The sequence below is a fragment of the Acyrthosiphon pisum genome, chromosome A2 (assembly GCF_005508785.2).
Source record: "Acyrthosiphon pisum isolate AL4f chromosome A2, pea_aphid_22Mar2018_4r6ur, whole genome shotgun sequence".
In the NCBI taxonomy this organism is placed as follows: Eukaryota; Metazoa; Arthropoda; class Insecta; order Hemiptera; family Aphididae; genus Acyrthosiphon; species Acyrthosiphon pisum.
This window is the reverse complement of record NC_042495.1, coordinates 59,055,921-59,069,954: the sequence shown is the minus strand read 5'-3', so window position 1 is coordinate 59,069,954 and position 14,034 is coordinate 59,055,921. Positions and strand designations below refer to the sequence as shown.

General features: G+C 30.6%; 2 protein-coding genes across 5 annotated transcripts in view; both read left to right on the top strand.

Annotated features, from left to right (window-relative positions):
- Positions 1–1,989, top strand: part of LOC100158802 (sodium channel protein para) — a 65,962-nt gene extending 63,973 nt beyond the window's left edge. For 2 of the 4 annotated variants that reach the window (XM_016804578.2, XM_016804577.2), the window contains exons 24-25: positions 130–244; positions 496–1,989. In XM_016804578.2, coding sequence (XP_016660067.1) covers positions 130–244; positions 496–502 — 122 coding nt within the window. In that variant the 3' untranslated portion in view covers positions 503–1,989. Of the gene's footprint in view, positions 1–129; positions 249–495 lie in introns of those variants that run through there. The other 2 variants (XM_029490267.1, XM_029490266.1) reach the window with 1 other exon arrangement.
- Positions 1,990–5,517: 3,528 nt separating this feature from the next.
- Positions 5,518–6,620, top strand: LOC100568530. The gene is made up of 2 exons (XM_003244679.4): positions 5,518–5,853; positions 5,914–6,620. The coding sequence occupies exons 1-2, from the start codon at positions 5,660–5,662 to the stop codon at positions 6,089–6,091; spliced, it is 372 nt and encodes a 123-aa protein (XP_003244727.1). The 5' UTR covers positions 5,518–5,659; the 3' UTR covers positions 6,092–6,620.
- Positions 6,621–14,034: the final 7,414 nt, after the last annotated feature.

Sequence of the window (14,034 nt, the reverse complement as noted above, 5' to 3'; positions counted from 1 at the left end):
GAATTTAGTTAGAGAATTATTCGTGTACAAATAATTAATTAAAATATATAAGAATATGGTAGTATTATAATAGGACTATGATAAATATTTGTAATCTTGTCTTATCTATACATTTGTATGTGCATACAGGTGATGTAAAACAAAAAATAAAAAAGAATCAAGTTGGGAATTCAATTGGAAATCATCAAGGGAACAAAGTTGGAAACGATCACAAAAAGGAAAGTTTCGACCTGGATAGTTTAAAGTAATTTTTATACTTACAAATAAGTCATACACTTTATAAATAATATAGTTCTACTGTTTTAAAAATATATTATTTTTGATATGGAATTAACTAGAAAATAACTATTAGTTTTAATTTTAAAACTGTTTTGAAAATTAATATGATAACGATGAAAATTATAATTAAAAATACATAACTAAGAAATAATTAATATTTATTGTTTATATCACTTTCATTGTTAGTAATGTTTTATTATTTTTTTTACATTTCAGATGCTAGCATAAAATTAACTCGGCTGTTAGAACTGCTTCAGCCGGCTACACACCACGCTGTTTAGGAAAACAGCTCACTTTCTCTCTTTTTTTCTTATGAAAATAATGAACAAATAAAAGAGAACCGAAACAAAGCACTGAGAATTTAAATTACTACATTTGTTCTGTAAGAAATGCCATAAATGAATTACACGTGCACTGTTATTGGATGAAAAATAACGATGTTTTTCTCCGTGACTACTAGGGATCGAATTATTACATTTCTCCGTGTAAATGGAGAAACGTGTCAGTGGGTATTTTTTCTTTTCATCCAACGTGAATAATATTGATATGTCTCTAAGCGTTTAATAAATTGAAAACACAATCAAAAAAATGATTATTCAACTTTTCGATCCCTACCGTGCCAGATGTGATTTTTTTACGCATGTTTGAATATTTCCATTGCACATGCACTTACAAAAGCCTGTGGTGTTGTTTTAGGTAGGTCTGTGAAAATGACACTGAAGAGCTTAAGTTATACTCGCTAAAGTATATTCACACTTAACTTATTGTATACATTATACTGAACGTCATTTTGGTAACCTAAACGATAAAAACAACTTATTTAGTATTTAAGCTCGACACGCTTTTCAATATTGTAACACTATACAGTTTGACCGGTAAAACAGTTTTGTCTAATAGACTGTAAAATAATATTATAATACAATCAAAAATAATTATCAAAACACATAAAAACAATTCAGAAAACCAGGCTTTATTTGACAGTCCTTTAACAAGAAAGATAATTACTTACATATACATATATATAATAATAATAAATACGCAGTTTAAAATAAAATGATCTGTGATATTTCTATATACGTCGTATCTGTGATTGAATTTTTATTTTATTTTCGCCCGTTTTTGTTTTGTTTGTATTTTGTTTTTTGTCTACGGACAAACACTTTTTCAAGAGAAAGTAAAATAATGTACATAACAAACGAATTTATTTGTAAAAATGTTTATTAATAATAATAAAAAAAAATAATTAAACTTATATTAATGATTTATAATTAAATAATCTACTTTGTAGACACTATTCATTTCGTTTTGGCTTGACCTTGTACTGCTTTTATCTAGTCCTATAAATATAAATATAAATATATATATATTTATTTATATATATATTTAAAATATGGGATTTAACATTGAACAAGCGATAACACCAAAATGAAAAGAAAGAAATAACATCAAGCGCTTTAGATAAATTTTATTTATAAATAATGAATGAATTTTGACATAGTTTTTAGTTAAATTTGTTATAATCTGTTAAGTTTTTAGTTCAAGATTAAATGTGTTAGGTAGATTAGAGTTACCAAAATGACGTCGCTTTCGCTTTAAGAGCATTCAATAACTATCAGTTTTTGGAGAGAACATAATATTTTTAAAAAACGAAGCGTAAATACTTAACATGACCTTTTTTCTTAAAGAACAAAAAAAAAACGCTTGACTCAATCACTCGAAAACCGCACAAATTTTGTAACGATGCATTTTTATTGGAAAACAACCAATTAAACTCGTCCTAAACGCACTGTTATTTTTAGATTCAAAATTTGTACTACTGAAAAAAAATATTGAAAAATCGTTTTGTTACACTTTTGAATATTGTTGAAAGTTTTAAGATTTAGAAAATATTGTAAAAAATTGTTAATTGATGGATGATAAGTATTGTGTAAACACCCTCTTACCTATAATTTTTGCTTAAAGGGTTAACAAAATTATTGTTTTTACGCATACTTTTTAAGAGACGTTATTATTATTGTTTCGGGGTAAATTTATACTAAACAAATTAATAACCAAATTAATTTAATTATATTGTTATCTGCTGTATCTGAGACAAGGACAACGCTGAATAATGTAAACAAAATATGTATGCGACGTTTTTCGCACCGGCATGTCCTTCCCTCTTTGGCGGTACGAAAATTGTCGGATAATATTGCCTACGGATATTTTTTAATAATGTACATTTCATATTTTGCAATAATTTGTTTGTCTCTTTAATAAAAAAAATTGAGAAAAAAAATAGTGTGTTCATTTAAGCCCACTATTTGGATCATACGATGATTCTTATATATTATATGGCTATAGATGAGTTGCGGCCCGACATGTCATTAACGTGCTGGAGATCGGTGAATTGCGGCCTGGTCATACTTTATCACTAAGTTAATTCCAGCCCGGGAAATTTATTTATTTTGTGCCAGCAGTATTGGCAGTATCTTATCTAAAGTAGATATCATAGCGTCGATAGTTCAAACGAAAAATATTACAGTGTTAGTCTGTTCACCACTCAGTACCTATATCTACGAAGACTACAAATTCTGTTTGAGTATGTTATAAAGTATATATTATAAGTGCGTTATGGAGTTTGTAAATAGTAAAAAATCGAAGCCAATTATTCTCTACGAAGGCTACAAATTTCGTTTCCACAAAACACTAAAAAACGATGTACAGTGGTGGCCTTGCTGCAGTGTCAAGAGTTGTAAGTGCTTTCTAAAATTATATCCTTAAAATAAAATAGTTAAAAGTAAAAAAGGACGAAAAAGTCCTAAACAGGCAAATATTAAGTAATTTTCTGAAAAGAAAAGTCATAGAAGACATTTCTTGCAAACCTTCAAAACTTATTCGTACAGAACTGAAGAAAGGCGATGTATCGACTTTGACAACGAATGATTTATCATTAATTCGACACAATGTTCATCGTGCTCGTTCATTTGTACACCTTCCCTGCCAAAATGCATTAAAGAATAACTGCTGCTTCGGAGTCTATAAATATCAATATTAACATAGGTGAGCCATTTTTGTTTATTAACGACAGAGAAATTTTTATAACTGGTTTTTCTACTACACAAGACATAAAAATGCTGTACCATGTAAATAAATTGTACGTAGATGGAACTTTCAAAAGCTGCCCTAAACACTTTTACCATACATGGCCTAAAAAATTATGTATATTTACCACTTTAGTGTTTTTTTTACTACCCGAAAAGTGTAATACCACGTACAAGTGTGCATTTCAACATGTAATTCGCCATTCCATGACCATTAACATGGCCATAACGTGCTCTCCTACTGAAGTTATTATATATTTTGAACAAGCTATCCACAGTGCTTTAGCAGAATAAGAGGATGTCGATTTCACTTAGGGCAAAGTTGGTGAAGGAAAATTCAAAGTTTAGGACTCATAAAAATGTAAGACACAAATACAGATGAAAGTTATTATTTAAAATTTTTTTTTGGTTTGCCATTTTTGGATTCTGACAACGTCATTGATTGTTTCACGGATGACTTTTTAGCAATACTGCCCGCTAAAGATGATTGGGTTGTACAATTTACTGACTATATTTTCGAAAACTATATATCCCCGGACACCATGTTTCCCCCAAATGTTTGAGCACAGTTCTGCTAGCTGTAACCGTACCACTAACGGCTGTGAAAGTTTTCATTCACACCTAAATTCATCGTTCTACTCTAGTCATCTTAACATCTATAATTTTATTGATGTGTTAATAGAAATTCAATCAGAAACGTTTATCAAATGTAGAAGCAATGGAATAAAAACGGAGAAATTGTGTGAAAAAGAAGCATTTATAAGACAACAGATGACAAAACTAGTACAAAAAGAAATAGAGCAGTTTGATTTCGTTAAATCATTAAGTTTTAAGTTTTTGCCCAACCAATAATCTAAAAAAATTAATTTTACCATAAATTTTGCCATTTTTACATAAATAATAATAAAAAATTAAAAAAAAAACAAATTTTTGGGAGACGAATAGTATCTACTATAATATACTTAATATATTGCCTTATACGGGTGTATACGTATGACTTGGTATTCGCATTATCACTGATCATAACTGAATTATTATATTTTGGATAAGTAACAATACTTTTCCAAAATATTGTGAACTTGTTCACAATTTGACACAATTGCAATCGGTGTTTTTTTTTTTTAATACTTGATCTCACAGCAGGTAATGTAGCCATATAGGGGCTACGCCCCAGTGGCGTAATTTGGGGGTTGGATGCCCGGATAGGAGGGATTTCCCCCGTCTGATAATAACAACAGTCCGGTGGGTCTCTTGTCGTCAATTTACTAAGGACCTGCAGAAAATGTCTTAGCATTTGAGAATATGCTCAATATAAACTCTATATTGAAAATAGAGTAAAAACTAAAAGCAATTGGTATATTGAATGACTGAATTTTAGTTAAATACCTACGTATTTAGTTATTTGTACCTATATATGGTTGTATGATAAATATGCAAGATGGTAATTGTATTGAAAAAAAAAATGTCTATGTACCTACATGAAAATTGGATTGCGAGCGAAGCTATCTTTTTTGGCGGCCCTTTTTTTCCAAATCGCGGACTGGGCCTTTTCGAGCCTGACCGACACTGGATCGGGCCGCAACTCACCAACACCGTATTATACATAACATATAACAATTTACATTTATAATTTAGTACCTATGCCTACCGATATTTACCTAGGTACCGTATTTACTACCGATTTTTCGTATACTTACAGGATCCTCCGAACACGATCAAAATTGCAAAAGTATTGAGGATTAAAGTATTAAACTCAGTATAATATTTATTGTTTATATAATTAAACGATGGTTAATAATACAATTATTTTATTATATTATTATTATTGTTATTATTATAATGTTCGTCGTAAACCATCATAAGTTTAATGATTATAATAATAATAATTTTTTTTCTGTTTTCGACTTTGATGTATCAATTAGAAACTCTTCTGTATCAAATCCTTGATATTCTAATTTTGTCTCGGCTACCATATATTTTGCAATCACTATTTTTTTATCGAAACAATAGCATCAGCTTACAAAAAATACTCAACATTCAAATAAATACCTACCTATAAGTAATCAATGAAAACAAAAATTATTTTTGATTTAAAGTCACTATAGTTGCATCATATTATTTATATTAAATAACATCTAAGTATTTTTAATAACAACCTAATAATTATCACTGCAGATTATTGGTTTCTTGGAAACATATTATTTTTAATCGTATAAGTAATATTATTATTTATTACGTGTTGACAAAAGAAAAATAATATAATCGATAATTTAGAGTACTTATATTTAGTATTGGCCATGATGTCATCGTCTGACAAAAACAATTGTTCTCAATGTCAAAATAAAAAAACAATTCAATTTAATAACTCTAAAAAACGGCAACCAACCACTTCACTCACGGCTAATAATGTTGACTACAATATTCCTTCTACTTCAACTGCTCAATACGACCGACCATCCAGTCCAGAAGACGCCAGTTGTGTTAATATCAGGTAGGTAGGTTATAATATGTAATGTATTCATAAAATTATACTACCATCATCTGATTTTAGAAACATGGTTTTTTTGAAAAATGTTTACAAAAATGTTCCCACATTATCAGAGCAGTTCCTTGTAGGGGTAAATTGTGCGGTTATCAAAATATTACAAGAAATCGAAGAAAATCACAAATGTTGTGTTAAAAAAAAATCAAATAAACAAACACTAAAACGACGACCACCTAAATCATAATAATATTGAAATGTGTCTTTTTTCAAAAAATACGTTTGTGAAATTTTCAAAAAAAAATAATAAACATTAATTTTATAAGAGTTAAAAAAAGTTGATCGTCATATCACAAATATTCTTATGACCATCTGAAGAATACATTTTGACAAAATAAGAAATTCACAGATAAAAAATCGATTTTTCATCAATTTTTTTAGCTATTTTACTGTAGGTACTTAAAAAGTATTAATCGTAAATACTCAAAAAATATTTTTTTTTGGCTAGTACTCATATTGCGCACATTTACCTATTTACAACTCGTTAAAAATTATTATACTCTACTCAAACAACACTTTCCTTCACCTTATAAGGCTTAAGACTTTCTGTCGCTCATCATAAATTCTGATGTTATTTGACTTATAACTTATATGTTATATGACTACATAGCGGATTTGAAAATATTGTTTGAACTATTTATTTTAGTATAGCTTCCTTAGAAAGCCATTGTTCACAATTTTGTCAAATTACAAATTACACAAATTACAATTAGGTACAATCATTTATCCAAAAGTCATTAAATTTTACAAATTGCACAAATTACAATTACAATAATTTCTCATATCAAAACATTAATTTATTTATTTGTTAATACATATTTAATATTTATTGGTACGCGTTTACATAAAAAATTTTAAAAGATATATTTTTTGGATTTGTAATCAGAATATATTATTTTCATATAATTTTGTTTTTTTAATATTTCTATTCTACGCGCGGGTATTTCCTTTCTTTATTTTTAAATCAGTATTGACTTGAACTTCTATTAGTATTTGAATAATTTGGTGAATGTGAGGATAGGAGGTATACAATTTACTATTGAAGTGCATGTGAAAGTTTTCAGCTCCGTTCGTTGTTCTTGGGCTATTGTCTGGTTCACTATAGTGATAATGGCCCATAATTCTGACCTAAAATCAGCATAAGAATCAATATGATTTTTAATATACTATTAGTATAGTCTGGAAAATCCATACTTATATTACAAGGAGCTAAAATTATTTCAGTAAATGCGTTCGGACTTCATTAGAGTTTAAATAAGGTAAACCAAAAAAGTGTTTAATAGCCACCTTCCAATTTCAGAATCATTTTTAGAATATTCTTTTAATAACACTTTATTTTTTTTTTCAATCGCCTGAACTAACTATGTCCTTAAGCAATTGACGGGTGTTTGATTGATATCAATAATATTGATTGTGTACGGGCAGCTTAAGACAGCCTGTGCCAGTAGCGTGTAGAACATTTTTTGTGTGTGAGGCCTAATGCATTTTAATTTTTACTACCACCACCACCACCAACACTACTTTTATAAATATAAACTGTACAATTTACAAGTCCCCTATCTTCCCAACGGTTTGTTATTTGTTAACATTTAATTCTCTATTATGACAAGTCAATCCCATATTATGCTTATGGCCTTACATCAGTACACATCACCACCCACCCATTTATGTTGAGGCACAGGACTCAAAAAATTATCTTCACCGTGCCACTGCCCTGTACACCCAAAACTGTACCTACTTACCAGCTGGTTTGCATTGTTCACTATTTTGTGCGCAAACGAGTTTTTCGTAAATTTAAAATATATATTAATATGGACGCAAACGAGTTTCCACCTTTTTTTTGTATCAGTTCATTAAAATGACCTTTATCGGTCTCTGTCAATGTATTTTCACTTGGGATGGGGTAGAGTATGTTTAGAACACTGCTACTCCCTACTGTAAGAAGATAATTTTCACGTATTGTGTGGAGGTCACTCCCTGTGGAGTGGGTCCGGCGGGTCAGGGTAGAGCAATCGGAACGAAGGAAACATTACATCGTTTATTTAAATTATAATTTTATATACTCATTGGTAAATACAAGATACATAAAAATGTGTTCTTTTAGCAATTTATAAATATTTAAAATACCAACATAAATACCATTTTTTTTCATAGACATTTGTAGTTAAAGTTTAGATAAATTAAATGTTTAAGCAAAGAATAATGATTTTTCAATTTTTTTTTTTTTTGTAACTCAAAAATATTATTTGTGGTGACTTAAAAATTAAAACGTTTACGTATACTATCATATTTTAAATAATTATATACACAATGACATTTTCAAAATATTTAGATTAATTGTATGCTATTAATTTAACCGTAAATGTATATATACGTAAACGTAAATATTAATGTTCTACGATAAGTCGGTGTTGACTCAAAAGTTTTTATATTTCATTTTACATGATATAAATATTAAATATAATATACTATTATATTATTTAAATACTAAAAATATAATAAATTCAATATTTTTGGATCATTTTTATGTCAGTTTTAAATTTTGCATTATATGAATTATGTAACTCATCAAAATTAGGTACGCTAGTATGCTACGTATGTATTATATCATTGATAATAAATAATTAGAATAATATAATATTCAATGGATATCTATTGTTCAATTTCTCATAAGAATTAGACCTAGTATCATTCTGAGTTTCAAATTCATTATAATTATTATTGTAAATTGACATAAAATTATTGAATGACATTATTTATTGTGTGTTCATTTTTATGTACACACATGGTTTTTTTCATTACCTGTTTTTGCGAAATCAACAAACTGTATTACTGTAACATAACATACCATAGTGGCATGGCGACTACCTTAGTGTCCTAGTCCAAGCCTCATTAATAGGGACTGGATCTGAATGCAAAATGCGTTATTTTTGGCTATTCCCAAGAAACTGCTTTTCAAGTATAAAATCCATTTTATATACATCAAAGGATCAAAAACTTAAAATAAACTTCTATTTTGCGTTTTTTTTTATTATTTTTTGATAATTTTGTTAATGTTTAGTGCATATTCATACATTATACGAATATTTTGGATAAAACTTAATTGTGATTCAAAATATTGTGTAAAAAAAATGTTGAAAATGTTGGAATTATTGTTCTTATATCGGTATTAGCATTCAAGAAAGGCACATTGCTCGAAAAACCGTGACAAACATAATACTGTTTAGCTTGTCAACAATTTACTGTTTCGATAAAATATGTTTAACGAGTTCATAGACTTAACTCAAAAGAATTACGACATAATATTATACTGGAGCTTAATATAGGTTTTTCGTACGAGCGTAAACCGTCTAAATGATATTATAATTATTGATTTATTATAATACATTAATACACCTCAAAAATCTGTCCGTGGGTCATAGACGACAACGTCTCCTGTGATATAAGTCCCGTACCAGTCATATCACCGGGATTTTGTGACTAGTGACCGCGACCAGTTGTAAAATTGTATCCTCACCACTTATAACAAAGCGTGTGTAATTTAGGTTTGATCTGACCTTTGTATAACAAAGTTTGTAGTCCGATGAATATTCACACACCCAACACGAGATGCATATACACTGCGTGCGTGGATCGATATGAAGCTATAATATTATAAATCCATATCCAGCATTCCAGTCATAACCACCGAGAGAAACGTGTGCATATATTATTATTATCATCATATTATATCACGATGATGGACGGACGCTATGTTATGTGTAGCTTCAAATAAAAGTGGGACGATTGGATAATAGACGTATATTATACCGTCGTGCAGGTGACATTTTACGCGTTGTTAACAGTGTTGAGAATATATAACAAAAATAATATAATTTATTATATATATAATATATAATAAATGTCATCTAGATAAGGTACAGATAATTGTATATACATTAATCTATATATAGATAAAGATAATTATTTTACATTTATCTAGATTAGATGAAGATGTCTCCAGCAGCGTAAAACTGGTGGCATTTGCCGTCGACATGGCGGTAGTGGTGGTTACCCACAACGTTGAATTACTAGAACAACTAGTCAATCCTATTCTGAAGGACAACGTTGTTGGATAACCAACAATGGTTCGACATTTGTCCCGAAAAAATCGGAGTGTGTTATCCTCACAGGCAAATACAAACTTCGCCATACACAACTACACATCAACGGATGCCAGATATAGGTGAAACGTGGAATTAGATATCTGGGCATTCAACTGGATACCAGACTGTCATTCGTGGTTCACGCAGGTGTGGCAGCAGCCGGGACTAAAAAAGCAGTGGTCGCTCTTGGCAGGCTGATGCCCAACATAGGAGGCCCTTCAAAATTCAAAACACAACCGCTGATGAGTGTTATCCATATCAGGCTGCTGTATGACGCTCAGGTGTGAGCAGAAAGCATCGTCGGGACATGGAAGACGGAGTCCCTCATCACACAGTCCCAGAGGTGTGCCGCTCTTAGGGTCACTAGGTGCTACAGGACAGTATCGGATATGGGAGCGTTGGTCCTGGCCAGTATATGCCCTATGCATATTTCTTTGTCATAAACGCAAATCAATCGCCGGGCTTAAGAAGACTGGGGCCGTGTACTCAAACCCTGAACAACGGAGGAATACAATCCGTCAGTGGCAGGCTGTTTAGGACCGGACGATCAAGGGGAGTTGGACAAAGGTACTGATTCCAGATATCGAGAGATGGGGGTATCAGGTAAAAAGTCAGTGAGCTTCCACATGGCGCAGGCTCTTACCAACCACGGATGTTTTCAAAAATATCTTTGGTCTAAGGCAAGGGCGAAAAATCCATTATGTGTGCACTACCCTGCAACTGTAGACACCACGGAGCACACGAATTTTGAGTGTCAATTTTAGGATAATGAAAGAGCCGCTCGGCAAGCTGCCCCGGCCGGCGGACGTCCAGCATCTACTATGTGAACCACCGCACGAGAATCTGCCAACGGACATCGGACAAAGGAAGAGGATCCGGGAGAGTGCCCAAGGATGACAAAGCAGTTCACTGAGATCGCGGAGTCAATCATGGTCATGAAAGAGTCTTAGGAGAGAGAACGACAAAGGATGGAAACAGATTAAAACAAATTGGTGAAATTTAGTTAAGTTATAAATTGTAGGCCGAAAGCCAACTGTCAGGTTGGTTAGAGGCCCCCATTCAATGTAAGCGTCAACTATTTTTTATAATATTGTTTTCAATGTATAGGTATATGATTGTAAAATAAACAGTGTGATCACTGGTCAGGGAAGGCCAGCAATGGGAATCCATGTTTCTCTCCCTGCCCACAATTCCAAACCAAAAAAATAAATATAAAAAATATTAGATAATGATAATCTAACTTTTATCTAGATAATATGATAGATAAAACTAATTGTTATTATTTTTAAATAACAAATTTACTTATTTACCTACGTGAATATAAAGTATCTAATAGTTAATAGTTAATATTGTGTACTAATTGGAAAATGTTCTGATAGAAAAATGTTAGTAAAAAAAAATGAATATTGATTTGAATAAAATTTGTCTAGATAAGTATATTTGTCATCTTATAAGATAACCAATAGATAAATGTCACAATCATAGATACTGTCGTATATTGTAGACAGTCGTTACTGTAATATTATTTAATGTATACATATTATAGGTAGAAATTAGTTTAGCAATTTAGATATTAATATAGGTCAGGACAATGAAGCAAGATGTGCTGAGGCAGCAATAATATTTTACTTTATAACAACGCCGTACGCACAGGCACGGGCTGTCCCGTTATCGCTGAGTGATTCGGCGAGGACATAGGTACGACGATCGTGCGTGTGAAACGTCGATCGTAGTATTGATCAAGTATTTTTAAAATAAGTGAATTATTTATGTTTGTTTCAATATAATAAAAGAGTTTCCGACCTGAAAACCTGAGTTTATAATAATTTTAATCATTCTTAGTTCATACCATTTATAGGAGCAGCGCCGGGATATACGTACTATGTCAACTATATGTCAATGAAGTTTTATTAAACTGAATAGTGCCAAGGTATATGTAATCTTTGAATCATTTCAACTAGATAGGAACGAACTAAGAATTAACAAGCACATACCATCGTACCTCAAAGTTAACAGTGCCATTCTAATTAATTTTAGAGAGTGTCATTAACTAGAGAATACGAGGGTAAGGCGTATACTTGCCGTATAGTCGCTTTACCGCGTATTGTCCAATGTTGAAGTCGGCCGCCATTTATAAGCAGGCAATGTTTTTATTTATTCATATGCATATAATATACTTTTTTTTTTATAAAATATTCTTTCATTTATATTTTAAGTGTTGTTTGATAATTAGGTCATTAAATTAGTCATTAATTATAATTCATTCTTCAATATTTATAAAATATTGCATATAATTTGTTTCTAAATCATAAAACGATTTTTAATACTTGTGTAAAAACGAATAATTAGGTATACCTATAGCCACCTAGGTACATAGAATAAAAATTATATTTAAACCTGGTTAATATGGGTATATTTTCTGGCGGGGAAAGAGTCTCGGGTTATTAATTTTGGTGAATAATGTATTTTTTTCTTCCTAGTGTTCACTCAGTTACACAACTGTATCGATAGATGTGTTGTATGTATTGTATTCCATTTACGTGAGTTAATATATCATATTTTATGATTGTATACTATAGGTACTATCATTTTTAAACGGCAATGTTAATAAAAAATCGAAATCGTATAACTTTGTTGATGAAACAAACAACAACAACAACAACGTCCAAACGTATACTCGTCGTCATGTTATATCCGTTACCGATCGACCTAGTGTGAATGGCTGACATGCCGTACGAAAATGTCGTACCTATTGCAGTCATATTATTGTACCTGTACATAATATTATATAGAGTGCACCATTCATTTTTCAGATCTAATATATATAGTCAACAGTCATATACATTACGGTATTATTGGTATTGCTTTTAGTGTTCTTAATAATACTTTAAGAGGATGATACCCGTGCATTTGTTGTCTCCGTCGTTCACTAATTTCAATAGAGTGCTGTTAGTTTTGATATTATAGTGATTTGACCTATTATCAATTTTTTAGATAATAACATTAGCTGTGCTTAATCTTCACATCACTCGCACGCACAAAAGAACATAATTATTATTAAGAGGACGTGATACCCGCATGCGTTGTCACCGTCTTACAAATATACAACATAGCAAAAAACTTTTTTGCGTGGGATAGAAGTATAGAACAACTCCCTCAGTATTTATAATATAATTGCCAAAATTCCACGACGCATAGGGAACAACATCATCTGCGTCGTGGTGTTTTTATTATTTGGATAACATAAATAAAATTAAAGTTATCAAATTCAGAACATTAGGATTTTTTTTGTTTATTTCATTTATTTATTAAAATTATTGGTAGCTATAAAAAAATATAAACGCTACGACACAGATAAAGTTGTTCCTTATGCGTTGTTGAATTTTGGTAATTCTACTATAAATACCGAGGTAGTGGTTCTATCCTGCGCAAAACAGTTTTTGCTATTTCGTACATACTACATACATTTGTAAGACGGAGACAACGCATACGGGTATCACGTCCTATTAATTTGAATATGAAAAAGAAAATAATTACTGGAGAACCTAAAATCCAAACATGGTATCATTTATGTTATTATCCGGAAATGCAAAAAAATATATTGGCAAATAAAAATGACAACATAATATTATTATGGTCAAAATAAAATTTAATTTTAACCCATTTTATTATGACTAATTATTTTATATTCATTGAATCAAACAATTGTATTAGTATTCAATCCAACAAAGATTTTTAAATTATTTGGCACAACGTCTATACCTACTTTTAAAAAGGCCAATTATATTATAATTAATGCATAATTCATACTTCGTAGAACTGAAATTTCACCAATATATATAGTTAAGCCATTATGCTTTCATAACATATTATGCTCACAAATATAAATTAATATCATAATCGTATAAGCCATGTAAGATATAGGGAATCTGAATCGTGTATAACAGGACTTCTTAAGAGGATGTCAGTGCACTATTCGTTTCTC

Bases quoted from the DNA above. Each gene is read 5' to 3' on its own strand.
- LOC100568530 (XM_003244679.4), top strand. From the start codon at position 5,660: ATGATGTCATCGTCTGACAAAAACAATTGTTCTCAATGTCAAAATAAA. The intron at 5,854-5,913 runs GTAGGTAGGTTA...ATCTGATTTTAG, and splicing joins GCCAGTTGTGTTAATATCAG to AAACATGGTTTTTTTGAAAA.